The sequence below is a fragment of the Gymnoscopelus microlampas genome, assembly GCF_963454915.1.
Source record: "Gymnoscopelus microlampas genome assembly, chromosome: 11".
Lineage (NCBI taxonomy): Eukaryota > Metazoa > Chordata > Actinopteri > Myctophiformes > Myctophidae > Gymnoscopelus > Gymnoscopelus microlampas.
This window is the reverse complement of record NC_139948.1, coordinates 18,155,401-18,171,268: the sequence shown is the minus strand read 5'-3', so window position 1 is coordinate 18,171,268 and position 15,868 is coordinate 18,155,401. Positions and strand designations below refer to the sequence as shown.

At 40.9% G+C, this 15,868-nt stretch overlaps 1 protein-coding gene across 1 annotated transcript; it reads right to left on the bottom strand.

The window, feature by feature from the left end:
- Window positions 1-416: 416 nt before the first annotated feature.
- On the bottom strand, window positions 417-12,362 carry LOC311055650 (MAPK regulated corepressor interacting protein 2-like). The gene is made up of 5 exons (XM_084071904.1): window positions 11,728-12,362; window positions 11,399-11,468; window positions 9,247-9,386; window positions 3,474-3,581; window positions 417-936 (listed from the first exon to the last, which is right to left on the bottom strand). The coding sequence occupies exons 1-5, from the start codon at window positions 11,780-11,782 to the stop codon at window positions 866-868; spliced, it is 444 nt and encodes a 147-aa protein (XP_083928030.1). The 5' UTR covers window positions 11,783-12,362; the 3' UTR covers window positions 417-865.
- Between the last annotated feature and the right edge of the window lie 3,506 nt (window positions 12,363-15,868).

Sequence of the window (15,868 nt, the reverse complement as noted above, 5' to 3'; positions counted from 1 at the left end):
AAAGGCCGCCACTGGCTGCGGTTTAAGTGGTTAATAGAATCTTTTTTTTGCCATTTCAGGGGAATATGTTTTAATTGCTTTATCAGATCGACTGGCAAAGTTAGGAGTAACAACACAAAGTTAGAAGTTGGTATGTGTACTGTAATCTGTGGTTCTCCATGTTACTTTAAAACACACTGCTCTGATGCAGTAGGCTACACCCCATTGACAGGTTCTAATCGTTGCTATCGGGCAGAAACCTCTCATCTCCATATTTTAACTTTTTGTGCTTTTTCGTAAATTAACGCCCTACTTGATCATACTACAGCGTCACACAAAAGCTTTTGCCATTTTTTAATTTGAATCCTGAAAGTAACAGTTTTGGACATAATCTAATGACAGATGAGTAAAACAGACACACACACACACACTTCTTGAAAACACAATTTTACTGTATTTTAAAGCAGTAGCTGGCATCCTCTCACAGGCCAGGATCTCCTCAGAGACACGTAACGTTCCAGTGCGCCGTCGTCTGTCCCAGACAGGGTGCTGTAGTGTCACATGACAGGGTGTTTGTAGTGTCACATGACAGGGTGTTTGTAGTGTCACATGACAGGGTGTTTGTAGTGTCACATGACAGGGTGTTTGTAGTGTCACATCATGTGCAGTAGTTAAAAAGGCTTAAAAAGGTTAGAGTTCAAGTGAAGCGAGTCTCTGTGGTGCTACGGGTGCCAGCGGCCCAGCGCTGCCCGTCCATTTGTACCACATCACCACACCTGTTGCTACCAGGCTTCCACCCCCCCCCCCCTCATCTCAGCCCTAGACTCCTGAGTCCTGGCCCCCCATCAGGCCAACAGCCCCCCCCACCCCAGCCCGGAGGATCCACTCAGGATAGTTTGTCTATGTTGGCTAAGAAGCGCTGGGCCCACCACTCGTCCAGGTCTATGGGCACAAAGCCTGCGGAGAGAAAAACAGAAATGGTCGACTGATGCAGAGACAAGAAAATATCAATATGTTTTTCATAGAGTTTTACACATTTATTTAAAAAAAAAAGGTGGTGGGGGAACATCTTACCAATAATTAAAATGAATATTCAATACTAATACATACAGTATATTAAATCTGCAACCTGGAACTTATTTTAATTAATAAACTTTATGTTATCCAATCTGTGCAATAACTCCCCTGACCAAGTGGGTTTTCATTATTGGGGTAAGTATTGTTACTTTTACAAATTACTGTTTGTAATAAATAGCGATGTCATTCTAATCTACGATTGTAGACCAGGAACACCTAGACGTTGTTATATACCTTTCAAGCCGGGAATGTTTTTCAGAAAACTTAAGTCAGGATTTAGAAGGCCTCAGTTCTAAATGGGTTAATTGTTCCACAAACAAGAGTTAAGTGCCACTTTTGCCAAACGATATCTAATTTTGGAATGAAACTTTTGAATTACAAATGTACACTTGGATGTCAGTATCATGGTCAGTATCATGTGCATGAGAATGCTACGCACACCAAAGTCCTTATAGTGGTGCCGGCCAACGGCACAATAAACTAAATAGTGGTCTTCAAGAGACGAGAAGGTGCCAATATTTTATTATAGGACGCAGAGTAAACAAACCAACATTTCGGCAGGTAACTGCCTTCTTCAGGGTATGTATGCTTCAGGGTAACTGCCTTCTTCAAGTCAGTATCATGTCAGTATCATGGTCAGTATCACTTGGATACTGGATTAAGATGAAATTGGCGACTCCAAATACTTAGAGTGACTGTGGTAGCATCATGTGGTAGCTAAATTAATATAGACTACAAAAAAAAGAAAAAGATTGGCAAAGATTATTTGCCAAGACAAATAGACATGTCCTGTACACTGTGTACGTGTACTATGTACACTGAAATGGTACAATTCTATCCTGGGAGTGATCCAAACAGAATCAATAGACGGGTTTCCGAGCGACGTCATCACAGAGCAGAATGCGCAATCTGCGCATGCCTGGGGGTAAGGCGCGTTCGAAAATACAGCCCTGAGCGGCAGTGAGCGCACTGGCCAATACAAACTAATAGGCGAGTGTGCTCCGGTGCGTAATTTCCAAACGCACCCATAGGCTTCCCCCGCATCTGCGCGGTCATATTCCTCTCATGTTTACTAACAGGAAACCTGTCTATTGGGACGGGTAATGTGGCACAAAACATCCTGGTTGTTGTGGAGACAGAGAATGACAGCAATATCCAACTACATTTCTAGATGGTGACCATGATACAGAATCATTTATCAAAATATAACGAGACAAAGTAGACTAATGGGGAATTAAAAGTGTTAAGATTGACATGGCTATATGAGCAGATTGAAGGTTATACACTGAAGCAAACTAAAGACCCTCCTTGCTCATAGAGTCCGAAGCAATTTTTAAGGCATGGCTATTGAAGAGGTTCTAGGTCTATGAAAGGATCTGTGTGTGTCTGTTCTTTGTGTCCGGAGCTAATCTCACAAACCGCTGGATGTGTTTTTTTCACAGATGCTATACTTTTTGAAATATTTCACTTTCCTTTTATAATGGAAGTCAGTGGGGCCCTTATCCAGCTGAAACCTTGCCCAAATCTGGAGTCATATGTCATAGACGACTGACACCATAGATGACTGATATTACAGGCTGGTCACATGAAGACCGAGATCCACATTGAAGCCACGCCATTCCCATGTGGATCCCAAGCTCCAATTGTTATTGGTCTTTGGTTTTTAACGCATTAACAAAAAAACAAGAACATAGTAATCGGACAGCCACACGCCAGCCAGCAGCTGGTTCTCAGAAATGAACAGTTGTGTCCCTCTTGAGAAGATAACTTATAGTTTAAGAAATGGGTTTGACACTTTTTTGAAGATTTGGCAACCTTATTTGGACTATATGGAAACGTTGTCCCTACCTGTATCAGAGATGTTATAGGTTATCAACAGCTATCTCGGTCTAGATCTATTATTTCTCGAAGCTACTTAATGTTCTTACAACAGATTTGTCTCTTCTTGATGTTCCTTTTCTTTTCTTTTTTGTACCTTTATTTTTGATTATGTTTTATCTGTGCTGTCCTTTATGTATGTGGGTTTGTATGTTGGGAGGGATGTGGGGCGGTTGTATGTGTACTTTTGTGGAAAATTGAAAATGAAAAATAAAATATTATATATTTAAAAAAAGGGAAGCGTAGTTTGTTTTGCATTTTTGTCACCCGTTTTTCTCATGCAACCAAAACGGACTGTGTGCAAGGGGCTTAATCACTTAAACTCTATATACTTTCTTGACTGGGGTACCCCATGGGTCTACACTAGGCCCCTTCCTTTTTACTTCTACACCAAATCTCTTTGCCAAAAATAGCCAATCTACAAGCTCACAACGAGAGGCATTGTGAGCTTGTAGATCGGCTGTTTTCGCTGAATATTTACAGGGCACTAGGTTTCATGTGGTTAAAGTAATAACGTAACAGCAAAGAAGATGACTTACTGTCCATGTGAGGGCTGGGGGTGGTCTCTGTGTAGTAGACAGGCCTTTGGGCCCCCTCTGACCCCTGGCTGGGCTCCTCTTCGACCTGCTGCATGACCTCCTGCCAGGCTGACAAAGCAAACGGGACAAACAGAATGACAATGTCACATGTGGTTGTCAGGGGTCAACAGGTTCCATCAGGGGTTGTTAAATAATAGTCCCTGCTGGCACAGCGGGGACATTATAGCATTATAGCAGTGGCTCCCAAACATGGTTATGTCAAGGATGCCCAAATTGATAGGCATTTAGGCCACAGACCCTAAAATGGCTTCAAAAAGAGGAGAGTAGCATTTGGTTCTATTTGTACACTGAGAGTTATTGGGGTCTTTGAAATTAAAACGTTTCGGAACCAATGATCTAGACCAGTGGTTTTCAACCTTTTTCATGCCAAGGACCCCTAAATTGATATCTGACCCATCTGAAAATGTTTTGTGCCAAGGACCCCCAGAAGCAAAGAGTTGAGTTAAAAAATGTTCACTTTAAAAAATATATATATTCAAAGATGTGCACACATTTTCGAGATTTTTCAAAAATAGCAGATCTACAAGCTCATAGCGCGGCCGTGCTATGAGCTTGTATATCTGCTATTTTTGAATAGCCAAAGCTAAGTGGTTAAAACAATTGTGACACTATGTTAACTAATTTAGCTGGGGACCCCCTGGTATTCCCCCAATGACCACTGGTGGTCCCTGGACCACTGGTTGAAAAACACTGATCTAGACATATTCTATATTGCTATCATTCTGTCTCTCCGTCAAGTTACCCGTCTTTACTGATTCTGTTTTGGATCACTCCAAGGATAGAATTGTACCATGTCAGTGTAAATAATGACATGTCTATTTATCTTGGCAAATAATCCTTGCCAAAGTATTTCCCCCCGTAGTTTATATAAACTTAGCAGGCTATCAAACATGATGCTACCACAGTCCATCCAAGTATTTGGATTTGCCGATTTAATCTTAACCCTTCACTATGAAGTATGAAATAGGTATGGGTTAAAGTGGTTAAAGTCCCTCAAGGACCTGTGGCTGGGAGTCCCCTGACCCCACAGAGAACCACTGCATTATAGTACTCATCTGACATGCTCAGATGATGTTCTGGTATACTGTAGGGTTCAATGAGGTGTCCATATTGTAGTGGCTATTTGTAATTGAAACAACAACCAAAACGCAAAAGGCCACTGGGGCACCAGGTAGCAAATGTTACACATGTCAGGGATGGAATTAGTCCAATGTCCAGGTAGGTATAATAAGTTTACAGTATTGCATCATTTATTTCATTTAGCTTCTTACACGTAAAAACATCAAACATCATGGTATTATATCTGCTTCTTTCTGACCCTGTCCCTGATGACTCAATGATTTCACCTGTGCCAAATCAATTGCCCAACACCTTCAAAATAAAAGCTTAGCTCCAACACATGGTGTACTTAAATTTTAAAGGACCAAAATGCATACTTTGTTATTTTTGAGGACCTAGTCTAAAATGTCTGGTTTTATTAAATATTGATAGAATATTTGGATGAATGATGGCAAACATGTCAATTGGTGTAACCAAAAAACTTTGTAATTCAACTTGCTTAATAAAGGTGAAATTATCAATAAAACATACAATGAACTGGTTGGGCATGATCTTATATTAGAACTATTTAATAGCCATTGAAAGAAATGGATCACCAGAGCTCTGAATATGATAATTCATTTGGAGAATAATGTAATAAATAATGTAATAAAACGGCCATTTTAAAAGCCATAAAACAATTCGGTGATAGCAGAAATTATATCTGTACAGGAAAATGTATAACATTTCTGCGACTTCATAATTACAATACAATATGCAATATAATACAGCCTCTTTTCCTCCAATAGATTGTGGGAAAACTTTCAAACAAGGAAAAAGTGTCTCGTCACAAAGGACGGGTCAACACTGACCCTGATGCAAGAGTCAATTACTTATTTTTACGATTTTTGACCCACAGTTCTGTTCATACCTCAGGAAAATAAATGGTTGGGGGGTGTTATTAAATCTACAATTTGTAATATCAAGAGAATGTATGAAGGTGGACTGACTTTAACATCACATAAATGATCTAAGTACATTGGACATGTGTTTTTATTGCTAGAGTAGTTACAGTATATCCAAAGTTGGACTTTCATTTCAAACATGTAATCATAGTGCATCATACACTAATAGTTTATTCAGAGCTTTACTGTAGAAGTGGAATTCTAACTGGACATCACTTTGGTTGTTTGAACAATACTTTTCTATGTTGTGCCATACAATAAAGTATCTACAAGCAGTACATCCGGGATGCGAACATCTGATATTCTGATTATTCTCAGTGCGCGACACCTTCATACAATAAAGTATAGATCAGGCTAATGGCCATGGAGAAATATGACTCTGGTATCTGCTGGGGTTTAGTCCAGTCAGATCGCAGCTCATTTGTAAACAGTCTCTCAAAGCAAAATGAGGACTCCGCTAATTCACCCACCCTTCGTTGGGCCTGCATACATTAGCTAACCATTTCTGGTTAGTATTTGAGAGGTTTTTGACTAGAGTTGATCATTGTTATTGACCTTGAACATTCGGCTTTCTCACCCAACGAGTAAGGGATTGCCTGGGTTTCACCCTTTTCATTTCTTGTATTTCATTTCTTTCTATTTACATGTAGTCAAGAAGTGAAGCTCTGTCTCCTGTCCCCTCTGGGCACTGGGCAGCCAGGTTTAGTACATTGTTAAGGATTTTTCTCAGTTTGTTAGTCACCGTGGTCAAATATTCTGCCATGGTGTACTGTCTATATCAGCGGCTCTCAAACTTTTTCATGCCAAGGACCACTAAATTAATGTGTATTTGGCCGCGGACCCCCATCTGAAAAGATTTTCTGCCAAGGGCCCCCCATACAAGATTTGTGGTGTTAGAAATGTCAAAGATATTCCAAGAATGTCAAGTTCTTTTGAAAATAGCCGATATAGGGCCAACCCTTACGGGTCCATTTGGTTCCATTTGTACACTCTCAGAGTTACAACCACATAAGGGTCCATTTAGTTCCTAACTATCCATTTATCTGGGGACCCCCTGGAACCCCCTCAAGGACCCCTGGGGGTCCCCGGACCCCACTTTAAGAACCAATGGTCTATATAGAGCCAGAGAGCATTCAGGTTTACCATGTTTTTTTGTTTCGATCAAATGGGTTTCATAATTTAGTTTTTGTTGATTGATAATTTGGTTGGATTGAATTTGTCAAGAAATGATGTCAGTGTCCTGATTATTAGCAGTGTATAGTATAGTACGACCAATAGGGATGTGAATGATTAATCAATGATCAATATGTATGTATATTAACCCACGATGTAGGCTATATGGGAGGGCTGTTTGGTGGGGCGGTCATAGATGAGTGGGTAGAGAGGCTGTCTGGGAATTGGAAGGTCAGCGGTTCGACCCCTGGCATGTCCCTGAGCAAGACACTTAACCCCTAACTGCTCCATGGATGCCATATTAATGGCAGCCACTGCTCCAAATAGTTAGGAAGGGTAAAATGCAGAGGACAAATTCTATGTATGTGCACATGTCCTGTAGCGAATATGCTAACTAAAGGGGACACAATCATTACAATTTCAAATTTTTGCTGAAATGATTTTCCAATACGAGAGGACGCAATTAGATTTTAACTGCTCATAGAGGAAGAATGAACTATCTATCTATCTATTAAAAACATAAATTAAATTATCATTAATGTGGTTGGAAATTGCTTAATATTCAACCATGGAACGGCTGACTTTTGAGTGCAGACATGTAACACAAGACATAAATACATGAGGACATCCTATAATGATTTGTGTGTAATAGGACGTGTCCACAAATGTCTGAGTGAACAGTCTAGAGAGAGAACTGGGCAGAGACACCCTATAGTCCCATACCGTCCTGGACCAGGTCGGACCTATAGTGTTAACCTGTTAAAGTCCACTGTGTAAACTGATACTGAGGTCACCCACCCCTGTCAAACGTTTGTATTTCAAATCATGCACCCTGCAAGTGCGTCACCTGTCACGTGTGTGGGCGGGTGTGTGTATATCCACACAGGCCGTAAATCCAATGGGACTGATGGTCATTCTTATCTGCAGGCACCTGGCACTAGCGCAAGACTTTCACAAAAGCCAAGCGGTATCACAGTTATTTTAGGTCACGGAATGGGCTGTTTTCACAGGGCACGGTTTCTGAGATAAAACAGTAAAGGGGCGCATAGTTATTAGACAGACAGAGGGAAGGACTGAGAGGGAAGAGAGCCTGCCTTTAAGTGCCGAGTGTTAAAAACACCCAATCAATCAGTTCTCTGAGCTGCAGCATTTCTGAACAGCCTGCACATACAGCAGGAGTTGGGCCTTGTTTATGTCCTTGTCCCCTCAACAAGGTTGTTTAGGCTGTTTATGGGCTGCCATGGCAGGCCTTCAACACAAACAACTCGTGACACAGGGACACCAGGAATACCCGAGCCGAAAAGAAGTCGCCTATAGTGTGTCTGAGCGACTCTCTTTGAATGCTAAAAAGAACGAGCGGACCGCAAAAACTGGGTCGGGGGGGGAGTGAGAGTTTCACGCAGACACAGCAGAAAAAAGTCTATTCTCTCCGCTTCCCTTTTGTTGTGTGTTGCACTCCGCGGACAGCCAATGAGCGTGCCTCTCTCCCAGAGGTGGTCGGTCGGTGCACATTAAAGGGTCAAAAGGTCGGTTTGCTTCGCTGCCACGTGGGGCCACAAAGTTATAGAGAGTACAGCATGTGGGCGTGTGTTGAGCGCTAGGGGCTGCTATAGCGGTGATCATGCTATCAGTGACAGAGCAGCTGTGCAGCACGCCAGGGCTGGGAGGGGACGACACCGGCATTGGGCCGAGACAACATGAAGGGTGGGGGCAGGGGAGAGGTGCTATTGTTTATTCTAGTGGTTCTCAAACTGTTACATTTCAAGAACCCCCCCTTAACTCTGACAGTATACGAAGGGAACCTTTCGTATACTGTCAGAGTTACAGACTTTTACTGGTCAATTAAGAACCCCCTAATGGCACTCTGAGAGTCCCTGGACCACACTTTGAGAACCACTGGTTTATTCTAAAAAAAAACCTGATAGCCAAACAATTATGTTGACTAAAACCGCTAGTACTGTAGGTAACTCAGCTAAAGGAGGTAGCTGGATGTTAAAATAGACTCTTAACCACTTGAACCCCAGCATCCATATTCTGGGGGGGGGGGGCGGGGGACATTACAAGCTCACAACGTGTCGCTATTTTTTGACGAAGAGGTGTAAACAGAAAAAAGCGTGTCTATTCTGTCTAAGTACAGAGGCAACTCTAAGCTTTAAAGGGATAGTTCACCCAAAAAAAAATGTTTTCTATTGATTAGTCACCCCATTTCTTTTGTTTTTGTCGCGTTCCTAAGCCAATAATTTGATGACCAGCGGACCGGTAGGCAGCGGTTCTGGTAGGAGACACAAAGGAGACTCTTTGTGTCTCCTACCGGAATTTTCACTCATCAAATTATTGGCTTAGGACAAAGACAAAAAAGTATCCATGAATTCAAGTCTCCATGGGGTGACTAATCGATAGGGGGAAACAGTCATTTTGGGGGTGAACTATCCCTTTAAATGGTTAAAGGTGTGTGTGAGTTGACTGTGTTCAGAATGAGCTCTCATATTGCAGCAGCATTAAGCCTACTCGTATTTCCAGTCGGACCATTCATTTACCTTCGTAGACAAACTTGACGTTCTCTTCGTGTGCAGGGGTACCGCTCTCCTCTGGCTGGCTGTCCCGCTGCAGGGCTGGAGCTGGCTGGTGGTACTTCTTACCATTCAGGCGGTTGAACACGATCTTCGGTGCAGGGTGGCTGATGGACAGGACCAACAAAAAGTTATTATTTATGCCTATGACCAGTGGTGTAAAGTAACTAAGTACATTTACTCAAGTACTGTACTTAAGTACACTTTTGAGGAATGTTTTACTTTACTGGAGTATTTCCAATTTTCAGTACTTTTACTTCTACTCCACTACATCTCAAAGGCAAAAATGTTACTTTTACTCCACTACAATTATTTGAAAACATTAGTTACTAGTTACTTTGCGGATATAAATTATTACAATATAAAACATACATTAACCACTTTAGCCCTGTTTTATACATGGACTATTTGAAAATAGCTGATCAACAAGCTCACAACGCGTTGCATCGCGACGTGTTGTGAGCTTGTAGATCTGCTATTTTCAAATAGCCCCATGCATCTGACACAAACTGAGATCCTTGTGTACGCACACACACACACACACACACACACACACACACACACACACACACACACACACACACACACACACACACACACACACACACACACACACACACACACACACACACACACACACGTGCGCACACGTTAACCACTTAAGCCCTGTATACAACAAATAGCTAAAATAGCCAATCTATCTAAGACATGTCGTGAGCTTGATTGGCTGTTTTCACCAGTTTCTAAACCTTTTAAAAAATCTATTTTCAAATACATTTAAATTACTATTTTTGACTATTCTTTGACAATATAATAACTCAAAAGTACATAAAGTTATGATTCTGTGCATGTTTGACTATGTTATACTATACCAGACAATGCCTCAATGCCCCCTTTGATTATTATCACAAAATATACATTAACCACTTCAGCCCTATATACTTCGGCTATTTGAATATAGCTGATCTACAAGCTGACAACGATGCCACTCGTTGTGAGCTTGTAGATCTGCTATTTTCAAAATATTTCCATACACTTTGAAAACATGTGAAATGGGACATTCTGCGCAACGAGTACTTCTACTTTTGGTACTTTTAAGTATTGTCATGCCAATACATTTGTACTTTAACTCAAGCAAATTTTTAAATACCAGACTTTTACTTGCAACAGAGTATTTCTACCTTGTGGTATTAATACTTTTACTTAAGTAAAACAAAAAAATAGTACTTCTTCCAACACTGCCTAGGGACCCCAGGTTGTGAAACAGTGACTAGGCGTGAGTGGAGTGGAGCAGGGTTGGTTGGATGAGACTGCAATTTGTTAACAGCTGAATGAAGGACCATGTGCTTCCTCGCCTCTCCACAAGGTCATCCCTAGCCTACGTTCAATGACATGCACTGTGACTAGCCTTGGCTAGCGTGGAGGTGTATATATATAGATAGATAGGCAGGATAGGATTCATAGACCTTTTCTATTTGCAGTGGTGTAAGTACACTTACTCAAGTACTACAATTTTGAGGCATTTTTTCATTACTGGAGTAGTTTCCATTTTCATTACTTTTACCTCTACTCCACTGCAGCTCAGGGGCTAATATTGTACTTTTACTCCACTACAATTATTTGAAAACTTTAGTTACTATAGTTACTTTGTAGATTTTGAATATTATCACAAAACATACAATAACCACGTCAGCCCTATATACATTCCGGACAAAACTCACAAGCTTGTAGATCTGTAATTTTCAAAAGATTTTTTATAAAAAATTAAAAAAAAAGGAAAACTTGTGAAACGTGACATAATAATGAGTAGGCTACTTTATACTTTTGGTACTTTAAGTACATTTTGATACCAATACTTTTGTACTTTTACTCAAGTAAACTTTGAATTCCGGACTTTTACTTACTACATTGCATTATTGATACTTTTACTTTAAAAAATGTGAGTACTTTTCCCACCACTGTCTATTTACTACTCTGCCAATATCTGTGAAGCAGGCTGATGACGTCCACTGCTGCCGAGTAGGGTGCATGTGAATAAGTTTGTCATTACACAGTGATCTACATAATGGATAGACTGATATAACAGGTCTGTAAGTTGCTCCAAAAGTTGAGTACTTACTCGGACATACACAGGGGTGTTTGTTTGTGCTTGAAGTCGTTTATTTTGTTGTCAATCTGTTGAGTGGGACCTTGAGAAAGGGGAAATAAAAAATAAATACACAAATGTACACTCGACTTTTAAGCGACAGGCAGCCTATAGGCTATACGTTTCATACACGTGTATCTATCAGTATAATGACAGTTGTGAAAGTTTCCTATGCCTTTATGAACTTGTGCGTGTGTTCAGATCTTATATTACTGTGTAATAGTGTTCAGATCTTATATTAATGTGTAGTGTTCAGATCTGAGTTATTAGGCTACTGTGTAATAAATAATAAAGTGTCTCACCTGTTCGTCGCTGGGTAACAAGTTTGCTGGGTCCTCTTGTGATCGTGTACATCATGCGTGTCCAAAATCCACGTAAACTGAACTTACTACAGCACTTGGAAAAGTGTCCCACAAAGCTTCGATCAGTGCACCCCTACAGCTAAATGTCAATTATAGGCTACAGCCTATATAGTTTGAGGTATAGGCCAAATGTGAAAGGCACTTTAAATTAAAATGTATTTAAATATTAAATGTAACTCATGTATCCAAAGTCAAAAGCCTCAGAATAATACTTTTTTTATTTTATATTTTTAATAATACTTTTTTCCCCTCAGAATAATACTTTCATTTGAATAGCAGTCCAGTGCGTTGACATGCAGCTTCTTACACAACACAGCCCATAACGCAACATAATACAAATCGAGTGCTGATCGTGTGGTGCTGCCAGCTGGTGTCCTCTGATCGGCGTACAATCCTCCACTCCATAAAGATCTGCAGTCCTGGTATGGTGGGGGTTTAATGTCTGTTTGTTGATGTTTAGTGTCGCTCTGCCCCTGGTCAGTCACAGTCACAACACGGTGGTGTAACTTCTTTGGTCCTGGTCGCGTCCTGAAGGCTTTACAATGTCACATAATGATGAAACACCGTGGCTGTCATTCACAAGACATTGAACGGGTCAAAAAAAAAAAACGAACCACACACTTCTCTCGACGTCCCAACACGCCCCCCTCTGCGTGTTTAAAGAGACAGCGTCCACATACACGCACGCGCGCGCACACACACACACACACACACACACACACACACACACACACACACACACACACACACACACACACACACACACACACACACACACACACACACACACACACACACACACACACACACACACACACACACACACACACACACAGAGTAAAATCCTCAGTGTTCATTTAAACCCCGAGAGGGGCAACAACGGGGCAACAACAACCTCCGGGAAACAGCGACCTCTAGTGACAAAAGTGCAGTGGAGCGGTATTACTTTCAGCAGCCACCTGCCTGCCCTGAACGTTATTGTCTGCTGTTTGTACAACAAACATTATGGTGTGGACAATGTATACATTACAGTCATATAACACAATACTACACTGTTTGTATTTCAACCGCACACACCTCCATAATCTGGGTTGGATTCATAAACTGGCTTTCCCTCCTGGCTCCAACGTATAATGGCTCCCCCAGCTACTATAGGGCTCCCCAGAAAATACCTGTGGAAAACTATGAAAGGCTGAAATCACCACATAGCACATGCAAAGTCACATTGTAGGCTATAAATGAAACCAATGTTCAGGATTGTCTTCCTCGTTCCCATGTGAACACTATCAGATGTCCTTTTTTTTTGTCTATGCCAGCGGTTCTCAAACCTTTACATTTCAAGGTCTCCCCTTAGTCCCCTTAACTCTGACTACATACAAATGGAACCAAATGGACCCATTGGTTCCATTTGTATGCTGTCAGAGTTACAGACTTGTAAGGGTCAATTTAGAACCCCTAAAAGGAACCCAGGGAGTCCCTAGAACCAACTTTGAGAACCACTGGTCTATGCTATAGGACAACCCATTAAGTCATATTCATAACAATGTGAACTTATGAACCAATTCAGAATATAGTCATATAATAATCATAATAAAACTGAAATGAGATGAATAACAAATTAATTATCGAAGAGGAATTTAAATTGTATTGCTGATGCAATTCCCTCTTTGGCTATACAATGGACATAAAATATAATACAATTTTAGTTCATATCAGTTAGGTCATTAGTCCATGGGCCAGACCACCAATTTTTCGATATCGGTACCATTAGAGGGGCCAACGTTTTGCATGTGGTTTTTATATCGCTACGTGTCTGTAATTCATGAATGTGTATGATAGCAATTTCAAAATAGTATCTGACTACTTGTTATCGTCCCTCAAATCTGATATACGATGGATCAATATGGGGCGTATGGTGAATGACATGGGTCGCTTTCAGCAGCCGAACTGTGTTGATTTGACTTTAATGTGGCAGGGAGTGCAGGGTCACTGTGGCACACAATCGAAAAACGATTCCCCCAACACTGTCACAAGTTTATTAAGAGGAGGACTATTTGAGAAGCAGCCAAATGAACACTTGAGTGTCAGCTCTGATGAAGGTTCTGGCTAAAATTAGCAGCCTGATGTAGCAGAATTGAAAAATGTGCATCTGAGCTTAAGTCTTGCATTTTAACCTTTTGGGGAGCCGTTATTTAAAGGTATAGGGTAAGCTATATTCTTTTGGTCAAAAGGTTAAAGCACTATATTCGGACAGTAACCATTATTTGCTACAGAGTGTTTGTTCAGTAACAGGGGTCTGTCTCTCCAGATCTTAAACAGTAAATACATTTTCAGGTGGGTGGCCAATATTCAGCCAATCAGGAAAAAGTGCTCATTTATCAGCTTCAATTTTATAGTGTTCCAGTTCCAATTTTTTCTGCTCGTTTCTTTGTGTCATCACTTCCAATTTCACTTGTTTAATCAGTACCCTGTGTGAGTTCTCTCTCCTGATTGGATAAAATTGGTATCCCGACCTGAAAACCTTTGGGGTGTTTTTTGCGATCAGCAGAGTTGCACCTGCATGCTTCACGTTGACTTGAGTGTCAACGGTCAGACTCAGCATGCAGACATGGCTTTTGCTGTTGTATCAAGGGCCCAAGGCTGGAGGGAAATGAATCTTGTTGTTACGTTGCATTTAATCACTTATATTCTTTGTAGAGTGGAGTCCCCCAGGGGTCTATACTAGGCCCAGTCATTTTTTCCTCTACACCAAATCTCTGCTGAAAATAGTTCATCTAAAAGCTCACAGCATGATGCATTGTGGGCTTGTTAGATTTACTATTTTCACCACTATGGTTCATGTGGTTAAAGGCTGATTTGATATTAGAATCTATCTTTTGTTGTGGCTGCTGTTGAAGATTTCAAGTTATGACTGCACACAGAATTGAAGGATATTACCATTTCCTCATTCATCATGATCATTTGATATTTTCTTTAGACAGCTTGCGGCTGCTGTTCAATATAGAGGTTTTGAGCTCTGACATAACATAGACATCAGGACACCGGATTTTCTTTTCAGATTATGCTCTAATTTATCTGTTCCTATTCATTCGCCCACAAGTGGCTCAGACGGCGACAATGTGTGAATCTGATACTCTATTTTACACTGAGCATGGCAGTGGCTTGCTATTTGGAAACTGTGTGTAAGTAAGTAAGTGTGTGTGTGTGTGTGTGTGTGTGTGTGCACACACGCGTGCGTGCGTGTGTGTGTGTGTGTGTGTGCGTGTGTGTGTGACTGTATGGAGGTACTACAATGAGTATAGTTCAGGGGCACAATGGCTTCTGAAATCCAAACCCTGACCACGATCCAATCTTAACACCAGTACACACGCACATTAGGATGGGAAATGTTTATTTTCTCAGCTACATGATCTTTACCACACATATACTTACTTATCATAATAAAGCGTGGATATAATGTTGATATGTCTTCTTGTTGAAATGTGTTCTACAAATAAATGAGTTAGCTTGATAGCAGTGGAATGAGTTCTGTTATTAACACCTGTGATGATGTCACTTTAAAAGATGCACCAAAAGGCTTGTCAAAGAGCAGTACAGTAGGTAGAAGATGTTTCTTTAAGGTAGTAATCCTAAGCCTTGGTCCAGGAGAGCCTGAGTTATCGCTGCATGGTGGCAGTAATATGAGAATATTGAGCCTTAAAGGCCCATGTCTGTTAATGTAGGTTAGTGTCCCTATTTTAGGCATGTCGTTATAGGCGGAGGTTTTCAAAACATTTGGGACAACTTTTAAGTATAAAATAGGGCTTAAGCGGTTAAAGGTAAACACTCTTTGATCTGCGTTCCTGCCAGCTATATGCGTTTTTTACCTCTTAGACTAATTCATATGCAATGATCTAAAGCCGGGTCCTTTTGATTATAAATGTATAATCTAAGTCAGGGGTCTTCAACAGGTGGTCCTCAGAGTTACTACAGGGGGTCCGCCAAATCTTTGTGTGATATGATTATTATTTTTTTTACATTAACCACTTGAACCCTAGAATCCCTTTTCTGAGGAGAACTTTAGCCAAAAATAGCCGATCTA